Genomic DNA, 27058 nt, shown 5'->3' with positions numbered 1-27058 from the left:
TGTACAGCCCTCCCCTTTCTCCCACCCCCCCATGCATGCTAATCTTAATACCCCCCTTCTTCTCCCCCCCCCTTATCCCTCCCTACCCACCCATCCTCCCCAGTCCCTTTCCCTTTGGTACCTGTTAGTCCATTCTTGGGTTCTGTGATTCCGCTGCTATTTTGTTCCTTCAGTTTTTCCTTTGTTCTTATGCTCCACAGATTAGTCAGTCCCCCATTTTTAACTGTCTAAAAATTTCATCTCATTCTGTTAATACCTTAATCTGCTCAAAACACTTAACCTTGGGATCATTATATAGCTTCATTCTTAGCATTGCAAAGCGACATTTCTGCATTTGAATCTTGACACTGTTATCTACTGGTTGGGTAATTTGGGCAAACTAATACTGCTTCTGATTCTTTATTTTCCTCATTTCTAAATTAAGTGTAATAATTCCAACCTTACTGTTGTGCACATGATTAAATTTAATGCACAGGTACATAATTGGTGCTCAGTAGTGCTAATTTCTTTCTGCCTCTTTATTCAGTATATTAATATTTCCTCAGTTTACTATGCCCTCCTGTTGCCCTAATTTTGCAAGTTATATTATTCAGGGCCAGGTTCAAAATATTGATTCTCACAACATGTTTATGATATATTTGAGGTACTATATCTGCAGTTATACACTTCAGTTCTTGTATGTATACAAAGAATGAAAACAGAATTTTTTTTTCTGAAATCTAGGTTTGATTACATAAAATACCTTTAACAAATGCTTTCTGATTAAAAAATATCTTTAAAAGTGAAATTACAACAAAGATTGTTATGTTTAAATGATTCATAGTAGTTGTTAACACTTGGCTGAAGTAAGGCTTGGATGAACCACAAAAGATAAATTGACACATGGCTCCTGATAGGTGGTGTCACTACAATGGACTTCCTTATTCTTGTGAGTTTCATTCACGTATTTTATTTTTTAGATTAAAAAGCCTTACATATTTGAGTCTAAATCATAACCAGCTGGACAGCATTCCTAAAGAACTTTGTTTCCTTAACAACCTCTCTGAACTTCAACTCAGCTACAATAAGCTTGTTTGCATACCTGAAGAGATTAAATTCTTGAAGAAGCTCCAGAAGCTTCTTCTGGTCAGGAACAACATTGAAGCTTTGCCAGAGGTAAGCAAAAAATGTAACCAGGTTTTTCTTTGGTTGGGGAAGTACTCATTACAACCCAATGGGGGATGGTTGTAGAATAGATTTGGGCATCCAAGTGCAATCCATCGTTTACTTTCCCTCTGAGTAGATGCAGTTAGTTCCCAAATCTCTATGACAAAGGAGGGCTATAACTTGGATTAGTCATAGCTAGGGCTGCCAGATTTAGAAAATAAAAATGTAGGATGCTCACTTAAATTTGAATTTCAGATAAGCAATGAATAATTTCTTGGTATTATTATGTTTTACATATTGCATATGGGACATACTTATACGAAAAGAAAAATCATTATCTGAAGCTTAGATTTAAGTGAGCTCCCCTATATTTTATCTGCAATCCTATATAGAGAAAAATATAAGTACATTTTGGTTTTGGAATATATGCTAGCTTCCATTTTTCCTCCATATGGCCTCTCCATCCTTTTCTAACTTGCTCTGTGCACAGGAGACTGACCTGTACTGGCATCAGTGAGCTGCTTTGTCCTCTGGCTTTCTCTTAGGCATGACCAAAGAGAGGTTCTAGCAGAAGGTGAAACAGCAGGAGAGTGAGTACCAGGTATTCCCCTGACAGGGTGCTGTGAGTTGCCTTCACGCCTTTCTGGAAGGCCATGGCTAATGTCAGGTGGTCCTCATAGGAAACGTTACTACCTCACCTTGGCTCTTAGGCCTATGGTGGTAAAGAACTCCCTGCTGTTGTGGGCTTTTGGGAACTTTGTGGTTTAGAGACCTACCTTTTTTGTTTCAAGGAATCTTGTTGTCAAATTTTTATAAATAGTAGTTTTATTAAACTCAAATTTTTCAGCTTGAGAGTACTGGTTCCTACTAGGGACGTCAATAGGTTCATTCCTTATGCAAATTAAAATTAATTTGATAGGACTAAATGCATGTCATGTAGTAAATTGAAGAATAAAAAATGCAGATCAATTCCTACTGTTTCATTTTCTCTCAGGGTTTTCTCTTCAAAAATTCTGTGCACATTGTAATGTGATATATGAAAATATTCTAAGGTGTAGGCTATAAATAAGTATATTTCAAAGATTTTATTCTTAAATTCCATATCCTAATTTCTATGAACAAGTAATAATATACCTTGAAATTATGTAATCAATTTATTAAAAGTGTTACCTCCTTTATTTGAGGGAAAAGCAATAGCAGCAGCAACAGAATCGTCATCATGAAACATTATACTATTTAGTATTTAGAACAACTCTGATGTAGCTCTTCTTATTATACCAATTGTAGAATAAGGAACAGAGAGATTATGTGACTTGAACACAGTTTGCAAAGGTCAGAGAAGGGGTTCAAATACATGTCTGTCTAACTTAAAAGTCTGTACTTCAAGTCAGTATGCTTACTACAATTTTATAAATCGATAGGAGTTTGTATTTTAAAAAATCTAAATGTTATTGAGTCCTATCCTGAATTATCACGTAAAGAATTTATATGATAATTAATGTCCTTAGGGATTTAATGTGACTCAGTTTATCATTTTATTTTTGGTCTGCATTATAAATTATAAGGCATTACAGAAAATGATCATTTGTTTTAATAATGAAAAAATTATTAATCATTTTCTGGTACGTGTAAATCATGTGTATGTCTTTATATGCTCATGTAGTTGCATAGAGCATGTAGATAGAGACACTAATACATATTATTTTCTTAATATGGAGAAAGTTGTGTTAGCACATTGTTAAGCCAAAGGCAGATGTGAAATAAATGCCAATGGAATTGTTGACAGAACTTTCTAGAATTCTGTTTTCTGTTTGTCAAAGGTTTTTTTCTATTTTAATGGAAGTAGGTTTATTGAGTGCTTACTATGTATTAGGCCCTTTAGTAAGTATTTTCTAGTTGATAATTTGTTTACTAAACAACCATATTGAAATAGGGGGTTCCAGTAGCATTCCCACTTTTTAATTGAAGAAATTAAAATACAAGTAGATTAAGAAATTTGTCTATAGTTACATAGTCGGTGTCAGAGGTGAGAGTTGAATCTAGAAGTGTCTAACTGTTGGTCACCATGTTACGTTGCTCTGGAGTGGTCAAAGGAAATGGCAAACTCAAAGAATCTGACAATCAGGACATAGTGATCTCATTGGGAAAGATTGATCAGGTAATTAGGAAAGATGGTCAAACCCTTCAAGTTTGAATTTAGGAGATATATTTATGATTCTACATATTAGATTTAAAAAAATCTTTATCTTGTTTTCTAACATAGGGACTTTGCGATCTTATGAACCTAAGAACCCTGGACATAGCTGGAAATATTATTCGTATATTTCCCCCAGGAGTAAGTAGAGTCAATTTCTATTATAATTGAAAAATAATTTTGTTTATGCTATTGGGATTAGAAAAATATGGACAGCCAATAAAACCTGTAATAATCGGAACGTTGAAGTATCCAAATGACTCAACGATTTGCTTTGTTCTTGAATGTCAAAATCTGTTCTCTCCTATTCTTTCCTTTCTGTTCTGTACCTGATGAACTTGTTTGAACTAAGTGAACCATGGTTGCCATCATAAATATTTTAATATATTAGTTATGGTTAAGTGTTTTTTTTGTTATATACTGGTTTAGGTCACCTCAGGCTTTCTGAAAATATTATTTTCTAGAGCATAAATTTTTATCCCTTGTAATTAATGCATAGGTGACATTTCTGTTAGTTGTTTTAAAGCCATAAACAATGAAATATGCACTTTTTTCCACTTGGAAATGAATTTTGATCTTGTTTTATTTCAAATAAGTGAGAATCAATTGGTCTTGTTAACTTCTACCTTTTGGGAAAGAAGTGGCAGTTTTTCATTTGGCAATTTTATATCTAAGCTAGCATGTTTCCACATGCAAAGTAATAATTAGAAGCCCATCAATCCAGAATAGTTTTTATTTTTAATTACTTTTTGTGATTGATCATCTCCAAATTGAGAGTTTAGTCCTTTTCAATTTTGTATGTTAGAAATGACTCAAATATGAAAAATGAGTGTAATGGCTATGTTTTAGAAAAAGTGTAGTTTTTTAAATTGTGCCAAAATATGCATGACCTAAGATTTACCATTTTAACCATTTTTAAATATATATTTTTGCAGCATTAAGCATATTCACACTGTGCAACCATCACCACCAGCTATTTCCAGAAGGTCTGCATTTTCGCCAACGGAAACTCTGTTCTCATTAAACACCAACTACCTATTTCCTCTTCCCCAAGCTCCTGGCAACCACCATTCTATTTTCTCTCTACAAATTTAAGTCCTCTAGGTACCTCATATAAGTAGACTCAAACGATATTTCACTTAGCAGTGTCTTCAGAGTTCATCTGTAATATAGCATGTGTCAGAATTTCTTCCTTTTTAACGCTGAATAAAATTCCATTTTATTTATATGCCACATTGTGTTTATTCATTCATCTGTCAATGGATACCTGGGTTGCTTTCACCTTTTGGCTATTGAGAGTAATATTGCAATGAAGGTGGGCATACAAATATCTGTTTGAAATCTCTGCTTTCACTTCTTGGGGCATATACTCAAAAGTATAATTGCTGGATCCTATGGTAATTGCATGTTTAATTTTTTTAAGAAATTGCCAAAACATTTTCCAAAAAACAGTTTTGAATGTTTAAAAGAATTTGATGTTGTTAATATTGACCTGGTAAATGATACAAGATTTTATTCATCCTGGAAGTCTTAGTTCAGCTCTCCCTACTCTATGATGCCTTCCCTGACTCCCAAAGCTCCCTTCTGGTGCCTCCTCTTCCAATGGTACCATTATAGTTTGTACCACAGAGTGAAGTAATTCTTTTTAAGTCTGTTGCAGTTAGACTGCAGTATTCCAAAGAGAAGGAATACTCGTTTTCACCTCGATGCCCACAGTATCTCAAATTTTAATTCAATGAGTATTAATAATGTGATTAAACTACATTCAGTATTTACATTAGTAGTGTTATTGATTCATTGTTTCTTCTACAAACTGATTCTGTGCTTACAGTTTTGATGAAACACCATAACTCAGGTAGAGTAATTTTTAACCTGAGTCATTTTTGCCTTTGTAGCACCTATTACTAAAGTTTCTGTGAAAGCTCTGAAATAAGATATTCTGCAAACTCATCTGAGCTTTGGTCTAACTGGTTCAAATTAATAAATTTTCCATGTCTGATAGATGGGTCACCTATTGGGGCAAATGATGAACATAGAGACTATATGACTGACCCTAGATCACAGGTCATGTGATCATCAGTGAAAATAGAGTACATTTCAAAGTAATGATAGTGAACTTTGAAAACAATTAAGTCATGATTTTCAGGAGACAGAATAATACAGAAATGAAGAACATGGACTTTGAGTCATATACATATAGGTTTGAAGTCCTAATTCCCATTTACTAACTTTGTAATCTCAAGCAAGTTGCTTAACTTCAAGTTGCCACTCCCTCCTCTGTAAAATGGATGTATTAATAACACCATCCTCATAAGGTTTTTAAGTAAGATACTGATTATAAAACATTTTGTATATAATATTCAAGGAATGGAAACTTTTGTGGTTATGTATTATATATGCAATATATACCAATAATGAAATATTATTAATAATATATAATTATAGAGATTATCCACTGTCTACTGACATTCATAGGAAAAATTAAACTTGTGAAGTACATTAAAAATTTTTTTTATTTGGAAAATTTTCAAACACATAAAAACAGAGAGAGGAACAGTATGGGAGAATATATTCATAAATGACATATCTGATAAGGGGTTGACATCCAAATTATATAAAGAGCTCACACACCTTAACAAACAAAAAGCAAATAAGCCAATTAAAAAAGGGGCAGAGGAGCTGAACAGACACTTCTCCAAAGAAGAAATTCATTTGGCCAGCAGACACATGAAAAGATGCTCCACATCACTAATCATCAGGGAAATGCAAATTAAAACCACAATGAGATATCACCTCACACCAGTTAGGATGGCCAACAACCAAAAGACAAACAACAACAAATGTTGGCAAGGAAGTGGAGAAAGGGGAACCCTTCTACACTGCTGGTGGGAATGTAAACTAGTTCAACCATTATGGAGGGCAGTATGGAGGTTCCTCAAAAAACTAAAAATAGAAATACCATTTGACCCAGGAATTGGCTATTGAGAGTAATATTGCTATGAACATGGGCATACAAATATCTGTTTGAAATCGCTACCTTTTGGGAATGCTACCTTATAGAACTAAGTGAACCATGGTTGCTATCATAAATATTTTAATATATTAGTTATGGTTAAGTGGTTTTTTTGTTATATACTAGTTTAGGTCACCTCAGGCTTTCTGAAAATATTATTTTCTAGAGCACAAAATTTTATCCCTTGTAATTTCTCATAATTTACCCTAAGAATGCAGCAGCCCAGTTTGAAAAAGACAGATGCACCCCTATGTTTATCGCAGCACTATTTACAATAGCCAAGAAATGGAAGCATCCTAAGTGTCCATCAGTAGATGAATGGATAAAGAAGAGGTGGTACATATACACAATGGAATATTATTCAGCCATAAGAAGAAAACAAATCCTACCATTTGCAACAACATGGATGGAGCTAGAGGGTGTTATGCTCAGTGAAATAAGCCAGTCAGAGAAAGACAAGTATCAAATGATTTCACCTATCTGTAGAGTATAAGAACAAAGAAAAAACTGAAGGAACAAAACAGCAGCAGACTCACAGAACCCAAGAATAGACTAACAGTTACCAAAGGGAAAGGGACTGGGGTTGGGTGGGTGGGAAGGGAGGGATAAAGGGGAAAATGGGGCATTATGATTAGCACACATAATGTAGGGGGTGGACATGGGAAAGGCAGTATATACAGAGATGACAAGTAATGATTCTATAACATCTTACTACACTGATGGACAGTGACTGTAATGGGGTATGTGGGGGGGACTTGATAATAGGGGGAGTCTAGTAACCATAATGTTGTTCAAGTAATTGTACATTCATGATACCAAAATAAAAAAATTTAAAAAAACAACAAAAGAAAAACACAGAGAGGAGCAAAAGGAATTTGATCTACCCATTATCCAAAGTATAGTCTTAATGCAAAGATTTGAAAATGCATTCTTTAAGTGGCTTGTTTTACTGCCTCACTTCTCTTCCTTTTTTAAGAAGATAGTTTTCTTTTAAAAGAGTGTTTAGCTATTTTATGACATAAAACTTTGTGTGCTATTTGGAAAATGCAGTTATTTCACAGTAGTATATTTTTTTATTCACATTGAGTACTTTCCTTAAATGAATATTCTTCAAATATGTGATTTTTAGTGATTGGGTGTTGTTCTACCTTTTCTGTATCATATGTTCACTTTGACTTACATTTTTATTTATGGCTGGAATTTCACTTGGATTTTGAATGAACAAGCCTTTGAGGAAAAGGATGATTTGAAATAAAGTGACTTATTTGCATCTCTTTTGGGGAGAGTGATATTTCTGAAACATGGCCTGGCATGGATAGTGGCCCATATGGAAACACTGCCAGTTGTTCAAATAGTGCAGAATATATTGATGCTTGGTTTATGAGCTTCCCAGCACTGCTGTAATGAAGTACCACAACTGGAACTTAAAATAACATCTCTCTGTTTTCTTATAAGGACACCGGTCCTTAAATTAAGGCCCACCCTAATATCTTACTCACTCATCTTATGTTATTATATCTGCAAAGACTCTTTCCAAATAAGGTCACATTGTAAGGTTCCAGATGGACATGAGTTTTTGAGGGGTACTATTCAACCCATTGTACTTGGGTAGATTAATGAGTTTAGTACTCTATTTAGCACCTGTCTGTATAATAGATGTAACTCTTCCATGTGAGGCTTATATGACAATTCAGCAAAATCTATTAAGTATCTTCTCTGTGACAGAGCTGTCTTCTAAGTGTTAGGCATGAAGATTTGAAAAATTTCTACTCTTAGGGAACTCTGGGGAGGCAAGTAAGCAAATGTGGATGTTGTCCTGTAGGAACTTTGGAATTCATGTTTGAAGAAAGCTCTAGAAATTGAAATGTGAATTTAAAATTAGAAAAATTAAAGAAACTGGTATTCATTACCTTGGAAAGAGAATGAAGGCAGATGAGCGTAATTTCATTCTTAATGCAAAGTATAAAGGGGAAAGTGATTAGTTGACTTCATAACTGTTGATAATGAAAAAAACTCATATTGTTATTTGGATTAAGATGTCATAATGGAATTTCTGAAAGGAAAAAGTAACCAACCACTTTCTAGATTATAACATAAAGAGTAGAAAACTTTGTCACTTTAGTAGTTATGATTCAGCCTTTAATCAAGGAAAAAAATAATTACTGAGTTTTTCAGTTCCCTTAAAACAATTATTTTTTTATCATTTAAGCAAAGATGTTTGTCTGGTTCCTCTTTCCCTCAAGAACCCATTTCTTTTTCAAACTGCAATCATTTGAAGAAAAAAATGACCTGACAGAAGTGAGAAAAGGTTTTAATGGGTATCATGACCTTTGTCTTTGATGTGAAGTTAATAACAAAATATCATCTATAAAACATTTGCAGGCCTAACAGAAAACTTCACATTTCTGTAACACTCTTGATCAGAATCTTTCACTAATAATCCAAGCACAGTTATTGAAACCAACAAAAATGGGAATTCAGAGAGAGGGAGCCTTCTGTGTTCTATGGAGCTGCAGTTGCAAGAGAGATCCACACAGGATGCCTTCAGGTGGAGCCACTATATAGCTGTTCTTAGGACCAAAGACATGCGCTATCGAGGTAAAGCCTGAAGCTTGAAGGAGGCTCATTCCTTCATTTCTGATCAACTACACCCTATCTGGACTGCTTCCTTTCAGACATCTTGTATGAGAAAAGTAAAATCTTATTTCATTACACAATTATAGCCTGGTTTACATGCAGTAAAACATAATCCAAACTAATATGGACATATATATATGTATTATTGACATACGGTTGACATTATAATAATTGCAGTGTACAATGTAGTAGTGACTTGACATTTATATACATTACAAAATGCTCACATTAAGTAGAATTACTGCCTGTCATCATACCATGTTATTACAATATTATTGACTATATTCCCTATGCTGTACCTTTCATCCCCTTGCTTATTTATTTTATAACTGGAGATTTGTACGTCTTTACTCCCTTCACCTATTTTGCCTGTCCCTACATCCCCTTCCCCTCTGGCAACCACCATTTGTCTGTATGAGTCTGTTTTTGGGTTTCTATTTGTTTGTATTGTTTTTTAGACCCCTCAAGTAATTGAAATCATATGGAATTTGTTTTTGTCTGACTTATATCACTTAGTACGGTACCCTCTAGGGCCATGCATGTTGCCTCAAATAACAAGATTTCATTCTTTTTTAATGACTGAATAATATTCCATTGTGTATATATATATATATACCACATCTTTATCCATTCATCTGTCAGTGGACACTAAGGTTACTCCCATATTTTAGCTATTGTAAACAATGCTGTAATAAACATAGGATTGCATATATCTCTTCAAATTGGTGTTTCACTTTCTTCAGATAAATACCCAGAAGTGGAACTGGTGGATCATATTATAGTTCTATTTTTAACTTTTTGAGGAGCCTACATACTGTTTTCCATAGTGGTTGCACAAATATACATTCCCACTAATAGTGTATGACGGTTCCATTTTCTCCATATCCTTGTCAACAGTTGTTATTTCATGTCTTTTTTGTTCTTAACATTTGGACTGGTGTGAAGTAATATTTCATTGTGGTTTTGATTTGTCTTTCCCTAATGATTAGTGATGTGGAGCATCTTTTCATATGTTGGCTGTCCATCTGTATAAGCTTAGAAAAATGTCTATTCAGTTCCTCTGCCTATTGTTTAATTGGACTATTTGTATTTTTGGTGTTTCGTTGTATGAGTTCTTTATGTATTTTAGATACCAACCCCTTATTGGATATATCATTTGCAAATATCTTGTTCCTTTCTGTAGATTGCCTTTTCATTGTGTTGATGGTTTCCTTTGCTGTGCAGAAACTGTTTAGTTTGATGTAGTCTCACTTGCTTATTTTTGTTTTTGTTTCCCTTGCCTGAAGAGATGTAGGCAGAAAAAGGTAAGGCTGATGTCTGAGAGTTTACTGCCTGTGTTTTCCTTTAGGAGTTCTATGACTTTAGGTCTTACATTTAAGTCTTTAATCTATTTTGGGTTTGTTTTTGTGTATGGTGTAAGAAAGTGGTCCAGTTTCATTCTCTTGCATGTAGCTGTCTAGTTTTCCCAACCCCATTTATTGAAGAGACTGTCTTTTCCCCCTTGTATATTCTTGCCTCCTTTGTCATGGATTAATTGGCCATATAAGCATAGATTTATTTCTGGGCTTAATCTATTCCATTGATCTATCTATTTTTGTGCCAGTACCATACTATTTTGATTATTATGGCTTCATAACTTGAAATCAGGGAGTGTGATACCTTATGAATCTATACTTTTTTTTTTTTTGAGAGGGCATCTCTCATATTTATTGATCAAATGGTTGTTAACAACAATAAAATTCTGTATAGGGGACTCAATGCTCAATGCACAATCATTAATCCACCCTAAGCCTAATTCCCGTCAGTCTCCAATCTTCTGAATCATAATGAACAAGTTCTTACATGGTGAACAAATTCTTACATAGTGAATAAGTTCTTACATGGTGAACAGTACAAGGGCAGTCATCACAGAAACTTTCGGTTTTGATCACGCATTATGAACTATAAACAATTAGGTCAAATATGAATATTCATTTGATTTTTATACTTGATTTATATGTGAATCCCACATTTCTCCCTTATTATTATTATTATTATTATTTTTTTTAAATAAAATGCTGAAGTGGTAGGTAGATGCAAGATAAAGGTAGAAAACACAGTTTAGTGCTGTAAGAGAGCAAATGTAGATGATCAGGTGTGAGCCTGTAGACTATGTGTTAATCCAAGCTAGACAAGGGCAATAAAACATCCATGGATGCAGAAGATTTCTCTCAAAACAGGGGGGTGAGGCTCTAAGCCTCACCTCTGTTGATCCCCAGTTTCTCACCTGATGGCCCCCCTGCAACTGTGCCTGTCTTAGGTTGTTCCTCCCTTGAGGAATCTTACCCGTCTCTGGCTAACCAGTCATCTTCCAGGCAGGGCCATACAGGGAAATGTAAAGTTGGTAAGTGAGAGAGAGGCAATATTGTTTGAAAAGGTTAGCTTTTTACTTCTTTGCAGATTTATGCCCTGTGGTTATTATGCCCAGTATTTGTCTTGAGGTACCTTTATCACTTGGAAGAATTATGATACTTGGTAAATTCGATTTGAGGCACGAATTCTATTTAAGGGTTGTAATTAGGAAGGAAGAAGAAAAGCTATAGAAGTAGCAGATGGAAGAAAACATGGGAAGATTGATTATTTCTTTGACATATCTTCTTGTAGAGTAACATAAGTGTGTATAGGTTTTAAGCTACTAATTAAATTGCGTACACACATTAACATAATAGGAATACAGTTACATAACCACAGCAGACCTATAATTACCAGCCATCTCCAGTGAAACCAAGAAAACCAGTTAGGCACCCTAGGCATTTGTGAAAACTTATCTATGATATGGTGGATATTGTCCAACTGAACTTGAACAATCTGAGAGAAATCAGATAAATTAAAACAACCCATTCTTGGGGACTGTTCACATCCCATATGTTCTTTTAACAGTAGATAGTCTGTAGTTGTAAGATTTTGGAGTGCTACAACTTGCACTTCTCCTAATTCTTGGTTGAGTTCCAACAGTATAGATCCAGTCAAATTTGTTGTTTTACTGTATGCACAGGCCAGCTTATATATCTCCTTCTTCATTCCAATGGCAAGTCCAGGAACCGGTGGGATGAATGCAGCTACAACTGCAGCATCTCCTGGATCTTTGTTGAGGTTTTTTGATGATCATCTTCTGGTATGACTCTTCCAGAGAGTGCTGATGTTGGAAGTTCTTCTTCATATCATATCTTAGTTCATTTTCTGGGTAGCCAAATTAGGCTTTGATCCTCTGTATAAACAGAAACAGACCCTTTGCCCACACTTTGATATGCCCTTTATACCATTGTGTAGAACTCATTGGAGGTCACCACACAGGAACTGCTTTTTTCTTTTTTTTTAAGAGAAAGGAATAATATCAGAAAAATGTACCTCCATAGCTGATCATCTGACACCCTTTAAGTGATCAAAATTAAGGATATTTAAAGCATGCATTAATCGTTAATTTATAGTTAGTTTTATCCTATCAGGGAGTAATCCCCCTTTTCTTTCTTTCTTTCTTTCTTTCTTTTTTTTTTGTTATCATTAATCTACACTTACATGAAGAATATTATGTTTACTAGGCTCTCCCCTATACCAGGTCCCCCCTATAAACCCCTTTACAGTCACTGTCCATCAGCATAGCAAAATGTTGTAGAATCACTACTTGTCTTCTCTGTGTTGTACAGCCCTCCCCTTTCTCCCACCTCCCCCATGCATGCTAATCTTAATACCCCCCTACTTCTCCCCCCTTATGAATCTACACTTTTAATAAATGCTGCATCAAGAAAAAACAACAAACAAAACCCTTACATATTATGATTCCTCTTCAAATTGAGAAATGGCATTAAAAGTTATATTTTTGAGGCAATACTTTTCAATTATCTAGTAATTTTAAGATTTGCAAAGCAAGTTTGCATGTGAAGTAGACAGATTTGCTTTTTGGCATTGAGGATATTGAGGCTCCAGAGAACTAATTTTCCTATAGCATTTGCTCTCAAACTTGAGCATGCATCAGGATTCCCTGAATGGCTTATTAACATGCAGATGGGTGGGCCCTACTCCTAGAACTTCTGCTCCAGTATGTTGGAGAGCCCAGGAATTTTAATTTCTATTAAGTTTTCCATTAGTGCTTTTGCTTCAAGTCTGCAGAACCTACTTGCAGAACCACAGGTCTGAAATATAAACAGTGGTAGAGCTTAGACTTGCAATCAAGATTTTTGGCTGTAAGCCCAGGACTCTTCTCATATTAGAACCCTGCCTCTGAGAGAAAAAGGTACTGAGCAATCTCTTGTTTGTCTCCGAGTGAAAGGCAGAGGCAGTCCTCATTATGCTACACAAATAAATATTTATTTCAAATCACTGGGAGTTTGGGTTCTGAGAGTTTCTCTGTGTCCTTGACTAAAATGACACTCAAGGAGCATTTTTGGACAGTACTTTATATAGAAGCTAAGATTTGGTTTGTGAACACAAGGAATGCCTATAAAGTTGGAAGTTGAGTTTTATATGTTAGTTGTTCTCTTCAGCCACATTGTGTGTATACTTGGTGCATATATGCCATTGACACAACTTCTTAAATATTTATTCATCAGCCAGTCTAAACACCGGAGAGGTTTTTAGTATCTGTCATTAAGCAGTAAATTTTATTTTGGAGAAAGTTTGGCAAGGCCAAATCTTTACCATGAAACTTAATGGCTTCTGAGTTCTGTCTTTATAAAGTTCCCTATTTATATCAGATGGTTGTATTTGGAAGTGAAACTCAGGTTTAGCTAAAATACTTACATAGACACATATAAATGTGACTGTGTATGAGAAAGTGTATTGTTGAGTGTAGATATTGAAGAAATAAGCTTGAGAAGATGTAAATCATAGCCAATGCTACATTTTTCAAAGTTGCTTCTTGCATCTATAGCCTCCATAAACAGATTCTGTGTCCGAGTTAAACAATCTTAGGAATTTGTATATCCCCAAAGTCTGTAGGCATAGTGTTTTTATTTTTTTTTAAAGGTATACAAAGAGAAATGGGCTCATTGCAATGGTATTGCTATAAGAATTATTATGCTTGGGTATATATGGGGGAATAAAAGTTATAGCACCTCTTCCATTTTATCAATGTCCCCCTTTTCCATTCAGGAATTCTTCATTGTTATCATAAATCAAATTTGTGAACAGTGCAAGGACTTTCCCCTTTTACAGTATGAGAAACACAGGAGAAAAAAATGTAAACAAGTATCCTAGAAGCACAAATCATTTGAATGGCAAAGAGAAGATTTGAATCCACTGTTCCCAGACAAAAATTAAATATGCCTATTATGATTAGCACACAGAATGTAGGTGGCTTATGCATAAGGCAGTATAGCATGGAGAAGACAAGTAGTGACTCTGTAACATCTTACTATGCTGATGGACAGTGACTGCAATAAGGTGGGGGGGGACTTGATAATATGGGTAAATATTGTAACCACAATGTTGCTCATATGAAACCTTCATAAGATTGTATATCAATGATACCTTAATTTTAAAAAATCAAAAAATTTAAATATGCCTAGATTAGCAATTTACCAGTTGTGTGACAGTTACTGTCTTATCTTTTTCCCTTTGTAAGTTGGGGTAATATTAGTAATCATGTATCCTAACATTGTTGGGAAAGTGTCTGACACAACAGTTGGTGCTCAGCAAACACAGAATTAATGAAGGATTAAATGAGATAATATATATATATACATTTTTTACTGGTCTTGGTATATGATAGATATTAAATGTTTTCATTTTAAAGTTCGGTCTGAGCTACCTGCCTCTGTGGAAATCCATCCCAAATGCACTGATGACTTTGCAGGCTCTTAGAGCCATGAGAGCTCTGCAATGATTCCAACTTAACAGAGAGCAGGGTGACCCCTGATCTGTATGGGCTGGTATGCAAGGGGGATAGAGTCTCTGTTAGCAGCTTCCTATTCTCCATATGCTCTTTGCCTGAATAACTATCCCAGGTTGTTTTCCTCTGCAGACCCATTCACATTCTTCTGGCCTACCTTGATGAAGCAAGAAAACAGAACCAACAAACTATCTACCTGAAGAGGGTGCTTCCTTCCCTGGATCTTCACCTTTGATTCCCTGTTCATTTCAGTCTCACCTTTTCCCCTACCTCCTGGTTCATTTGGCTTCTGATTGTCGATCCAGATTCATTTGAAAATAGGACCCCTATTTAATTAATTCCCTTTTTCTTAGACCCTTTATGCAATTTGCTGCCTACTACTTATCCTGGTGTCCTTTCTTTCCTTGAATTCTTTTAGTTTAAAATAGTTTCCCCATTTATAGCCAATGCTGATTGACTTTGATCCATACCAGTCTAAGCATATCTGGCTATGGCATCCTTGATTCCAGATACTTGCCTTGCACATAACATGGCTCAGACCCTGGCTTAGTGTCATTCTTGGCCTCATATTTGTCTAATTCATAAAGCATAAATACTTCACAGATGCTCCTAGTGTCCTTTGTTGTTTTTACTTTTTTGTGCTTAACACAAAGTCGTGTGAAGAAAACCATTTCATTTTTGAATGACTCATCATTTCCAATTGAGTTTATCTGCCTTTTAGAAGAATGATATCCATATATGAGCAGTTACATAGAAATATGTATGCATATACACATAGGGAGGCTGTTTAACTTTGTGTTAAGAGAAATATTTCTGTGAAATTGACTGGACACTTGGAGAATGGTTATATAAAAATTTAAACATGTCCATGTTTAAAAATGTCCTTGAGTGGTCAAAAGGGCACTACAATTGTGGAAAAGGAACTTCTTGGGAGAATGAAATTGTGATGTTTATGTTGTATCAAACTTCTATCAAAACTTTTGAAACTCTTTTGCAAGATGATTAGAAAATAGTTTAAAAGTTTAAAAATGATATTCAGGGAAATTTCCATGAAACTGTGGTCAAGGACATCTACAGATATCTCCACAATCTAGGATTTGGTTTGAGGCGTCCACTTTACTAAATAGCCATGAAAAATTCCATTCGTCTACCTCATCCCCTTTGCTTTTCTTCTTAAAAATAGCAACATTAGAGATCCACTTTGTTCTTATTTTTATATTTGTAGTATATTTTCTGTCTCTGTTGAATATTAAGGAAAACTATACCCTATTCTCAAAACTCATTAAATCCTCTCTACAATTTGACCTTAATTGGGAAATAGTATATTTTTCTTTGGTTGTCAGTGCTGCCTTCAGTGGCTCAATTTATTAGGAGATATACATTTAAAACAACAGTTAGTGACCTTTAAAAAAATGGGCTGCAAGCCAATGCTTGCCTAATGAAAACCCCTTGTGGGCTCTGCGGTTTATGTAAGTGATGTAAGTTTAGCTAATATAGAATTTGTAAGATCCAAAACTTGACTAAATGCTTCGCCTGTCACTATTTTTACGAGAATGAGATCATATTTTCTGCTGTTTCTTATGGGGGGGTGGGCAAGGAGGAGGGTGTTGAATTATATGTGATTTCTTCTTTCACCTTTCTAATACTAAAATTTCATGAGACAGACTTTTGAAATGAAAAGCATAGAGAAAATTCATTAACTATTAAACCCATGAGAGTTTTGTTAGAACTCTGGCTCCAAAATTGAGGGCTCAGTTGAGTTAGGGGTTATAAGTGATTTTTCTGTTTAGTTAAATAATCTTATTTCTTCATTTCTACTTCTATATGTGCTCTTATCAGAATTGAGGACAGACTGGTCCCGGATGCCTGAAAGTGCTGTTAAGTATCCTATTCCACACGGTATGATGACTGCTGAACAGTGGTTAGCAGTCATTAGTTAACCCTGGGAGATTTTATTTTAGCCAAGTAGCTAAAGAAAGTGATTCAGGAGGTAAAAGGGATGCTGCTTATCTTCAAAATGGAGATTCTAAAATTTAAGTAACACTGATTTCACTCATTGAGAGGAAGGGAGGATAAGGTTATTTTCTCAGAGAGTCAGAGCTGCTCTCCTTTCTGCCTGTGATAAAGGTGGAGTTAAATTATTTCAAAATGAGGGCCAGTATTTTCTCATTTTTTAATAAAAAAATGAGAAAAATTTTAAAGAGAAGCTTTGATTGAAATCCAGTAATGTTATAAAGAGAGGCTTTGATTGAAATCCAGTAATGCAGCTCTTCTGCAGCTTGTTTAAGCATTTTTTTCATGTAGATGATGAGATCTTTCAAATCTACCCTCCTAACCCCTTACAAAATAAGCTCTATGAGGGCAGCAGTTTTTTGTCTCTTTTCACTGGTGTATTTCCAACCCCTAGAACAGTGACTCTCTGAAAATAGGCACTCTATAAATACTTGCCGAATGGGTGGATGGGTAGATGGATGAGTTGGATAGATATGGACTTGACCTCACAACCATAACTTCTTTGCTCTGAGAAATCAAAACTGATTTGTGAGACTTGGTAATAAAAGAGTTGGGCTAATGCCATGGTTTTCAAAAAGGGAATATTTTGCCTTTCAAGGGATATTTGGCAATATCTGGAAATATTTTGGTTGTCACAGCTGAGGTGTTGTGGTGATATTACTAGTATTTGGTGGTTGGAATCCAGGGAGCCTGCTAAACACTCCATAGTACACAGGACAGTCCCCTAAAGCAAATACCATCTGGCCCAAATGCCAGTGCTGAGATTGGGAAGTCCTAGTTTTAGGGATTTACTATTTATTCCTCTTTGTTTTCCAGGTCATAATCCTTATAAAATATAGCCTTATCAAATATATTGCAGAGTGTTGAAGAATCCATAATGGTGCTTGCTAAAAATTTTGATGCCTTGGCCTCATGTGCATATATTCTGGATTATGGTTAATAGTGCTTTTTGCTTTAAAGTTTAATCTTCTGTTAATGTGGCTGTATCAGCTCTATTTTGATTCATGTTTGCAGGATATATCCATTTTAATACCTTACTTTTAACCTCTCCATCTCCTCAGGTTTTAGACATATTTCTTATAAATAGTATATGACTCTTCATTTTTAACAATCCAATGTGATAACCTTTGTCTTTAAAGTGCAGCATTTAGTTCATCTAAATTTAATGTAATTGCTAATTTATTTGGGGCTAAATCAGTATGTTCCTATACATTTTTAATTTCTTCCACTAGGTCTGTGTTCCTTTTTTTCTATTTTCTTCCCCTCTTTTGAAATGATTGGGTATTTTATGATTCAGTTTTCCAAATATTTGTCAGGAATTCTTATATAATTTTATTCTTTTAATTGATTACCTTAAAATTAAAAAAATCCTACTTGCTTTATGAAAGTTTGTTATTAATTAGTTGATACTTATACCTTCCTCTTAGACAATGTAAGGACTTTAGGACACTTTAAAAATATTTACCCACCTACATTCTCTGATATTTTGTGTGTATTACAATTCTTTTTGTATTTTAAAAGGTTTAATTTTTATTTTACACAGATAGTATTCATCTACCTTTATCTGCAGGTTTAACATTTTGTTGTTATTCACTTTTTCTTGTTTCTCCAGTCTTCCTTTGGATACCCTCCAGTTCAAAAAGCATTTTTTAGTCTATCTTTTAAAATGAGTCTATTATGGTTCACTTTCCCAGTTCTTGTTTGAATTAAACTACCTTTATTTTAGCTTTATTCTTGAAGAACAATTCTTACTGGGTATAAAATTCTAAACTGACAATATTATACTTCAATACTTTTAAAATTTCATTCCATTGTCTTCCTGCTTCCATTGTTTCTGTTAAGAGGTCTGCTGACAGCATAGTTGTTGCTCTTTCTTAGGTAATCTGTTTTTCTTTTCCTACCAACTTAAAAACTTCTTCATTGTCTTTCGTATTCTGCATTTCAAATAGGATGTGCCTAGCTGTAAACATAATTTTGATTATCCAATCTGGAATTATTTTGGCTTCTTAAATATGTGGAAAAATGTTTGTTTGGTTTTTTATTTTGGAAAAATATTTAGTTATTGTCTTTTCCAATATTGCTTCTGCCTTCCCTTTTCCTTTTGATAAATTCCTAAATATTATACCTTCTCATTTTATCTTTCTTTTATCGTGTCATCTCCCCACACCCATTTTTCTATCCTTTTATCTCTCTGTGCTTCATTCTAGATATTTCCTCCTTATATATTTTATAATTTAGTAATATACTCTTCAGCTTTATCTAATTGCTATTAAACCCATCCATCAGGCTATTTCTTTCAATTTTATTCAGTGCTGTAATTTATGATTGGTTCTTTTTTAAATCTACTTTGTTACTTTTATATTTTCCTGTGCACCACATTTTCTTTGTATGTGTGTGGTTTTATTTGATTATGTCCTAGACTTTGTATTTTAAATTTTAATTTTGAAAATAACTTGAGGCCTCAGATGATGTAACATCCTAGAGAAGTTTTCATTTGTTTTTCCCATTAAAAAGCAATATGGTATCACTTTAATCTGATGGAGACAATAATATGGTACCACATTAGTCTAGTTTCAATGCCTAAGAGTCACCTAGAAAATTCAAAGCTGGCCTGCTATCTGTAGGGACTGGATACTTTTTTATTGGCCCTTATTCTTAGGTAAAACAACTTGTCTGGTCTCAGTAGGGCAAAAGTGGTTTTAGATGTGGGACTCATTTCTTTGAATATCTGTCATCACTCTGTTGCATCATTTTTAAAAATTTCCTTATGGCACTTACTGCTGTTATAGATATACTTTATTTATTTGTTTACCTACTTATTGTCTGTCTTTATCCATTCCCTCTCCATTCTTTTACCTGCAATAGAATGTAAATTCTCATGAGAGCAGAATAATTGTCTGTTTATGCATTGCTATATTCTTATTACCCAGAGTACTACTTCACAAATAGTAAGAATTCAATATATATATGTTGGATGAATGAATTACTAAATAGCCTGATATTGACTATTGTCTTATTTCTCTACTCCTAATCTAATGCCCATAAGTCAGAAACTAACTAAATGTAGTTAGTGTTTATATACTATGTTAGCTCTAATTTCTATCTTTGCCTATCACCATCAAAGCACAAGAATGTTCCCCCACCCATATACACTATTATGGTGGTGAGGGATTGCCACCATGATGTCAAGGCCTAAGACAAGCTGTGCAAGAAGATGTAATTATTGCTTCCTCCCCCACTTTTTTTCCTAGTCTACTCTTTATAAAACTCAAAGTTTTCTAGGGTAATCTAACTCAGACTGTGAGAGAATGAATGGAGAAAGGAGTTGGAAGAATAATAAAAGGAAAAAATTTATGTTCCTGGATCAAAGATAACTTCCTTAAAGCAAGAACAAAATTAAGTAAGACAATCATACAGCCTCTGTGTATTATTAGAGTGGAAGAGGCTGCTTTATGAAACATTTTAAGGCTCTCCAATATAATTCTTATGCAGGTATTCACTGTTTTAGAGTTCAAGTTCCACTGACTGTCCCCTGGGGTATTACAGGTAGAGTCATCCACCACTAACTGTCCTTATACAAAAAGAACAAGGGGATTTAGGCCTCCTTGAAGTAAGCCGAGGACTACCAACCAAACACTGTCTTTCAATAAAGGTTCTGCATTTTCATAGACACAAAGCTGGTTATAAATTCTGTTGTTCTCTTTCTTTACCTACACACCGGTTATCTGCCTGATATGCATGCTGAATAGTTACAATTTTTAGTTACTGTTTTGCTCCACTCCTGTTGGGCCATGATCCTTCAAAGATTTGGAGATTTGGAAAGTGGAGAAAGCAAGAGGAGAGTACTATGCTGAAAATGCAGAATTCCACAGAAGCAGCAAAATAAGGACTGCTTCTAGGGGGAAAGTCTGGATAGCTCATGTAAGTGCTTTCAGCATTAATAGGCAAGGAATTGGGTGGGAAGGAAATATCCTTTTTGCTGGTACATGTTAAATAGCTAGCTGTTGGGGGCAAGGGGGAAGCCCTAATATGTGGCATCTGCCAATTCCCATGGGGAAAATACTCTCACTGTAGCCTGTTTAAAGTTATCAACATGTCACTAAAAGCCAAGTTGGAATTGATGCTCATAATTAGCTCTCTGAACCAGTCAGCACATTAATGGCAATAACCTTAGCACCACTGGTAAGTTGGAGGATCTGCTATAGAATTTCAAGAAATAGTATGTCTTTCTTTTGTGTCAGAGATTCTAAAAATATTAGCTTTGCCATTTATTAACTGTCTAGTTGTAATTCTGGGGGGGGAAATATTTTCCCAGCCTGGGGCAAATTATCACTGAAACCAAAATCAGTCAAAGGGAAAAACAAAGTGGGAGAAGCCCATTTATTGCCTATAAGCAGTCATCCACCTCTGCTCACTCATGTCTTTAGAGACCTGGCTGCAAAATGAGACCCTACCCAACCTCTCCCACACAGATATGCGCTCGCTCCCCCTTGTAATCACCTATTGATATGGAGATGATGGACTACTTCTCTCCACCCCTTGGAAACACCTACTGATATGGAGATGCACTAAGGCAAGGTGAGAGATTCTGGAAACACTGCAATTTTACCCACAGCCCACCCCTCCAGAAATCTCACCTCACAATCTACTCACTACCCATCTTCTGCAACAGCCTCTGTGCAAGAAAACTAGAGCATATAACGAGACTAATAACAGACAATAACAACAGCAGTTAAATCACTATAATCCTTAAGCCAGAGGATCCAGCTAGGTTCAATGTCCTATGCAGATTAAGTCCATACCTGCCCATTACACAGGTCATCAGTAGCTGAACAGGTAGGGAGTTCAGAGCAATCATCACAAGGCAGCTGCAGCCAGGGGGTGGTTCCAGGCAACAGGGACTGTAGAAGAAAATAACATTAAGGGCAAAAAGACACATGTTTTAATGACACCAGCATAGGCAAATCTTGTCCATTAGGTAGGACGTATGCAAGAGTATGGTCCTGTGATAGGACAGTGGCAGAAATGGAATCTTGTCTTAGTCTAGTATACCAGACTTTCATCATCCTCCCTATGGGAGCTACAGAGAGGTCAATATATAGGGCTACAGGAGGTACATGCACTGGCCATAAAGAGAAAACAAAACCTCCTCATAAGATGCTCTTACCTCCTGGACATTTTGGGTACACAACCATGATTGTTGGGGGCCACTCTGCTGTTACTCCAGGAACACAGAGGAGGCCAGCTTCTAGGCCTTTTTCCCCAAGGTGCCAGAAGGGCCAGCCATCACTGGTCCGTGTGTTGAAATGTCCAGGGCCACGTCCATTCAACAGTGTCTCCAGGGTTTAATGCAGTTTGGGCTGGCAGCAGGATGTTGCTCTGCTGGCCATATGATTTAATAATAAATAATAATAATTATTTAATAATTCTTCTTTTGTTTTCACATATACTTATATAGGAACATATACTTATATAGGAAAGGCAGCAATGTGTGTTAGCATGTCCACAAATTTCAAGGCTCCTTTTCGGGGCTTCTTGCTCAAAAGTCGTAGCACTGTCCATGACGAGCTCTGTAGACTGTTGGTGTCTGACGTCAGGCCAGATTTCAACAAACCATTGCACTTCTCTCTCATGCCTGCCCTGGTAGGGTTATATGGTACATGAAACTTCCACTTTATTCCTAATTGCTGCACCCATTCTTGTAACATATGTCCAGTAAAGTGGGTGCCTTGATCACTCTCAATCACCTGTGGCCATCCATAGGCTGCAAAGAGACACTCAAGGCCCCTTTTGGTGGTTTGCTGATCTGCATGATGTGCAAGAAAAGCCTAGCTCAAAGGGCCTCGATGAGTGCATTACACTTAAGGCCTGGACAGCTTGACTGCTCTCTTAGCAGCAGTAAAAGCAGTTGTGCCTGTTTCATCCCAGGCCCACCTGATGCCCTTCTATACCAACCAGTATAAGGGCTTCAGAATTTGTGCTAAGTGTGGGATAAACACTTTTCAGTAGCCCAAAAGCTCCCAAAACTCTTGTAATACTGCCAAAGTGGTAGAGGTTGGGAAAACCTGGACCTTGTCTATAACTGCTTCTGGGATAAGTTTAGTTTTACTTGACCAGACAACCCCCAAGAACTTTACTGGCAAACCAGGTCCCTGAACTTTGGTGCTGTTCACAGCCCATCCTTTCTCCTGTAGATGTTGCAGCAGTCTAGGACCTGCTCCTTCTAAATCTGCAAGAGAATCAGATGTGAGCATGGTATCATCAATGTAGTGATACAGCCACACTATTTTCACTTTCTTCCATGTGGCCAAGTCCTGGGCAACAAGTCCATGACAGATGGTCGGACTGTGGAGGCATCCCTGTGGAAGGACAGTGAATGTCCACTGCTGGCTTTCCCATGTGAAGGTAAACTGTTCCTGACTTTCCTGTGCTATGTCAATGGAGAAGAAAGCATTAGCAAGGTCCACAACGTAATCATACATCCCTAGTTTATGACTGAGGTTGTCTGTAAGGGTTGCTATAGAGGGGACAGCAGCATGCAAAGGGGGGGGGGTGACTTATTCAATTCCCATAATCTATGGTCATACACTAGGAGCTGTGTGGCTTTTTCACTGGCCACATTGGGGAATTAAAAGAACTATGAATAGATGTTATGTTGCTCACCTTCTCCAACTCCTATAGAGTTTCTCCAATTTCCTTATGTCCCCCAAACAATTTATATGGCTTAGCATATGTCACCCACTGAGGTACAGGCAGATGCTTAGAATATCCCCTTAGAACTGCTTTTACTACATGTACCCTCAGTCTGAACTCAACTGCAGTGGTCTGTAACCACAAGCCCTGCAGAATATCAACCCCCAAAATATATTCAGGGATGAGAGAAATGTACACAGTATACTCCTTTGGGGGTAAGTGCCCTATCCCCAATGGCTTTCTTTAATTGGCTTACCCCCATAGCCAACTGTCACAGCAGGGGTCTCAGGAAAATGCTTAGTGTGGCCATAAATCAGAGAATATTCAGCTCCTGTGTCTACTAGCAGCAAGACACATTGTACATTCATGGGGGACCAATGAATTTCTAATTCTACATGTGGCTCCAGTCCCCACCACATCCCCCAAGGTGGGGATCTTGACCCCCCCACCTGAGTCAAACTGTGACACCCAATCTTCTTCCTGTGAGGGTGAGAACTCAGGAGGAGCCTGAGTACTGTCCCCCAGGAAGTCTTGCAGGGACAGAGGCCAGACATGGGGGTTTGCTTCCACATTGCATGCCCTAGACCTCGGTGGCTGGAACTGCTGCTCTGGCTTTAACTGGTGCCACAGTTCTAACAAGATCCTGTTGGGCTGCCCATCAATTTTTTCTCTCACTACACTTGCCTTTATCAAATCAGCCCACAAATGGGGCCTCAAGACCTTTACAGGGCCCTTTGCCCTTCTCCTTTCAGTGATAGGCCATACTTCCTTCCTTGCTCTTATTTTTCAACTTCATCAGATAGCCTAAAGTATAGGTAGCCTCACTTACGGGTTGCCCTAGGTGGAGGGCAAGAGTAGTCACCAGGGACCCAAACAAAGATGGGGGGATGTATGGAGCACCAGATTTCTCCTTCCTACATTGAACAACTCCTCATCAGGGCCCTGTGGATCCATATTATAGATGATGTTTTTCATGCTCAGCTCCTCTAACACCTGCTGGAGCTCTGCATACATTTTCCAGCTAGTGGGTAAGTATGGTAAATCACCCTGATTAGGCCAAACTGCCCTGATGGCAGCTGTCAGCTAATCCAGAAGTGCCTGATTCCCTGAGGTGTGGTGGGTGCTTTGCAACCGCTGCTGAATGGAAGGGTGAGTCATCAGGGAAGCCAGTCTACCCATTTCAGAGCCCGACATAACAATGTTTTCCACCCCCATATCCCAGAGACGCAAAAGCCACGTAGGCACAGATTCCAATGGCCTCTGCCAAAACAAGATGCATGTCCACCAGCTCATCCTGGGTATAGGGACAGAGAGAGCATGGAGTGCTCCACAACCTGGGGAGGGAACTACTCCTCCCCATGAGGAACCCACAGTTGTTGCATTTTTGTTTTCTTAATTACAACTGGGTATGCCTTTAGTACAGGAGATGCTGGTGCTTAGGGTCGTGGCCTCAGCAACAGTTTGGCCTTTGGCTCCACCCCTCAACCTTCCCTGAAATTTCCTCCACCATCTCTGAGGCTGAAGGCACCGCTCTTCCCTCCCACAGCATCCTGCAATGCAGATTCTCCTGCTGCCTCTTCCCTCACTGCTAAAGTATCTTCCAGGAGTGCAACCTGTCTTCTCAATAACTGTCTGTCTTTCTTAAGGGCATTCCACAGGTAATAACCCATCTTTTCCAAGAAATGCCCAAATGTGTCTTTTTCCTGCCGAAGTCTCTCTTCTCGATAACCCTTTCCAATATCTTGAGAAACAAACATCCCACCATCGCAGCTGACACATGGCCCCTCAGGGCCTCTAAGCAGTCTTCTATCTCATGGAGGGCTAATTTCACAACTTCCCATGTCTCCATCCTTCCTCAATTCTGGGGAAGGGCCCACCTGTCTAGAAGGTGCTTTACCCTAGACCAGTTCCCTACTAGGGGTTCCCCAAGAGGAAGCCCCATGGATATGGTGTTCCTGGGTGAAGCCACACCCTCCATGCTGCAGCCACTGGAGCCTCCCCACCATCCACAGGGGGTTTTCTAGGTATCTCCCTACCATCTCTAAGGGCAGCCCTCCCAGCGTTGCACCCATGAACACATACTTCAGGTTCAGAGGTCCTGCTGACTACTTCCAGTTGTAACTCTAGGGTGAAAATTTCTTCCCAACCAGGGCAAATTACTGTTGAAATCAGAATCAGTCAAAAGGAGAAATAAAGTGGGAGCAACCAGTCGTCCACCTCTGCTCCCAAGTGTCTCTCACAGCCCAACTGCAAATAGGGTCCCCACCCAACCTCTCCTGTACTGATATGCCCTTGCTTCCCCTTGTAATCATCTACTGATATGGAAATGGAATAATTCTCTCCACCCCTGGAAACATCTATTGATATGAGGATGCACTAAGGCCAGGCAAGAGATTCTGGAAATATTGCAGTTTTACCTACAGTAGTGTAACGTCAAGATCCTTAAATTCCCCAAGTCTCATTTCCTTATTCATTAAATCATTTGTATGGTGTATTTTTACATGTTTTTGTATACCAGAACTGTTTTTCTAGGTTTTCTGGATACAGAAGTGAATAAAACAAACTCTTTACCCTCTTAGAACTTAGATTCTAGAGAAGACAGGTAGAGAAGATAGGTAATGAGCAAGTAAAAAGTATATATTTAATTTTAGTCAGTTCATGGAGAAAACACTTATGGCACTGTAAGCCCTGGAGATTTTGTGTTTTGTACATTGCCCTATTCTCAGCACTTGCAACTTTGCAAGAATGAATCAGAGTATAAAAGAGAGGTCTGCTACTTAAAGGGGGGCTGTCAAGGAAGGCACTCGGAGGGGCTGACGTGATGGAAGAGACTTGAATGGCCAAAAAGCGCAAATAGACAGCATTGGGTTGCTGTTCAGCAGCTCCATCACCAGCCTGATTCTCTTGAGCTACTTTCAGGCAGAGCGGCCCTCTGTCAAAGTTCTGGCTAGAGAAAAATAATGGAAATCTTTTGGGTGGGACTCCGATAAAGCTTTTATTGTGCCAATAAAATCTGACAGACTTACCTGGTTCTCCCTAACCTCCGTTACCTTTTGCCCTGGCTCTTTCTTTCTCTTTGTTACCCAGACATGACTGAGAATTACCAGCCATTTTGAGACTGTAAAGTGCCAAGTACGAAGCAATAATGCATGCTCTCAATATTATTATTAATCACTACCTTATGATTAACGTATGTTCTTCATATTATAAAAGAATCAGTAAATAATAGAATATTTTGAATCCCTCATTTGTACTTTATAACAGGAGTCATAATAATGTGAGTGATTTTAGAGTCAAATAAAAAAAAACAACTTGTAAATCTAAAATCTTGGAGCTAATATTGAAGAGCTATTAGTGGACATTTTTTCAGAGCTTCATTATCAGAGTTTCAAATAAAAAAATCATTTGTATTTGAAAACAGAAAGTAACACAGTGCTTAGAAAAGAAATCTAGCGCTTTATAAAATATTCTTTTTGGTCTAGGAATTTCAATATAG

At 37.0% G+C, this 27058-nt stretch overlaps 1 protein-coding gene across 2 annotated transcripts in view; it reads left to right on the top strand.

Annotated features, from left to right (window-relative positions):
* The window catches only part of LRRC69 (leucine rich repeat containing 69), a 97805-nt gene that overhangs the window by 35036 nt on the left and 35711 nt on the right, over positions 1–27058 (top strand). The window contains exons 4-5 of one of the 2 annotated variants that reach the window (XM_036932462.2): positions 960–1155; positions 3410–3481. The exons of the other annotated variant lie outside the window; for it this stretch is intronic. Of the exons in view, the coding sequence (XP_036788357.2) occupies positions 960–1155; positions 3410–3481 (268 nt within the window). The remainder of the gene's footprint in view (positions 1–959; positions 1156–3409; positions 3482–27058) is intronic. 2 annotated transcript variants of the gene reach the window in all.

This window comes from Manis pentadactyla, chromosome 3, assembly GCF_030020395.1.
Source record: "Manis pentadactyla isolate mManPen7 chromosome 3, mManPen7.hap1, whole genome shotgun sequence".
NCBI classification, from domain to species: Eukaryota; Metazoa; Chordata; class Mammalia; order Pholidota; family Manidae; genus Manis; species Manis pentadactyla.
The sequence above is the reverse complement of the archived record's forward strand: the minus strand, read 5'-3'. Positions and strand labels throughout refer to the sequence as shown.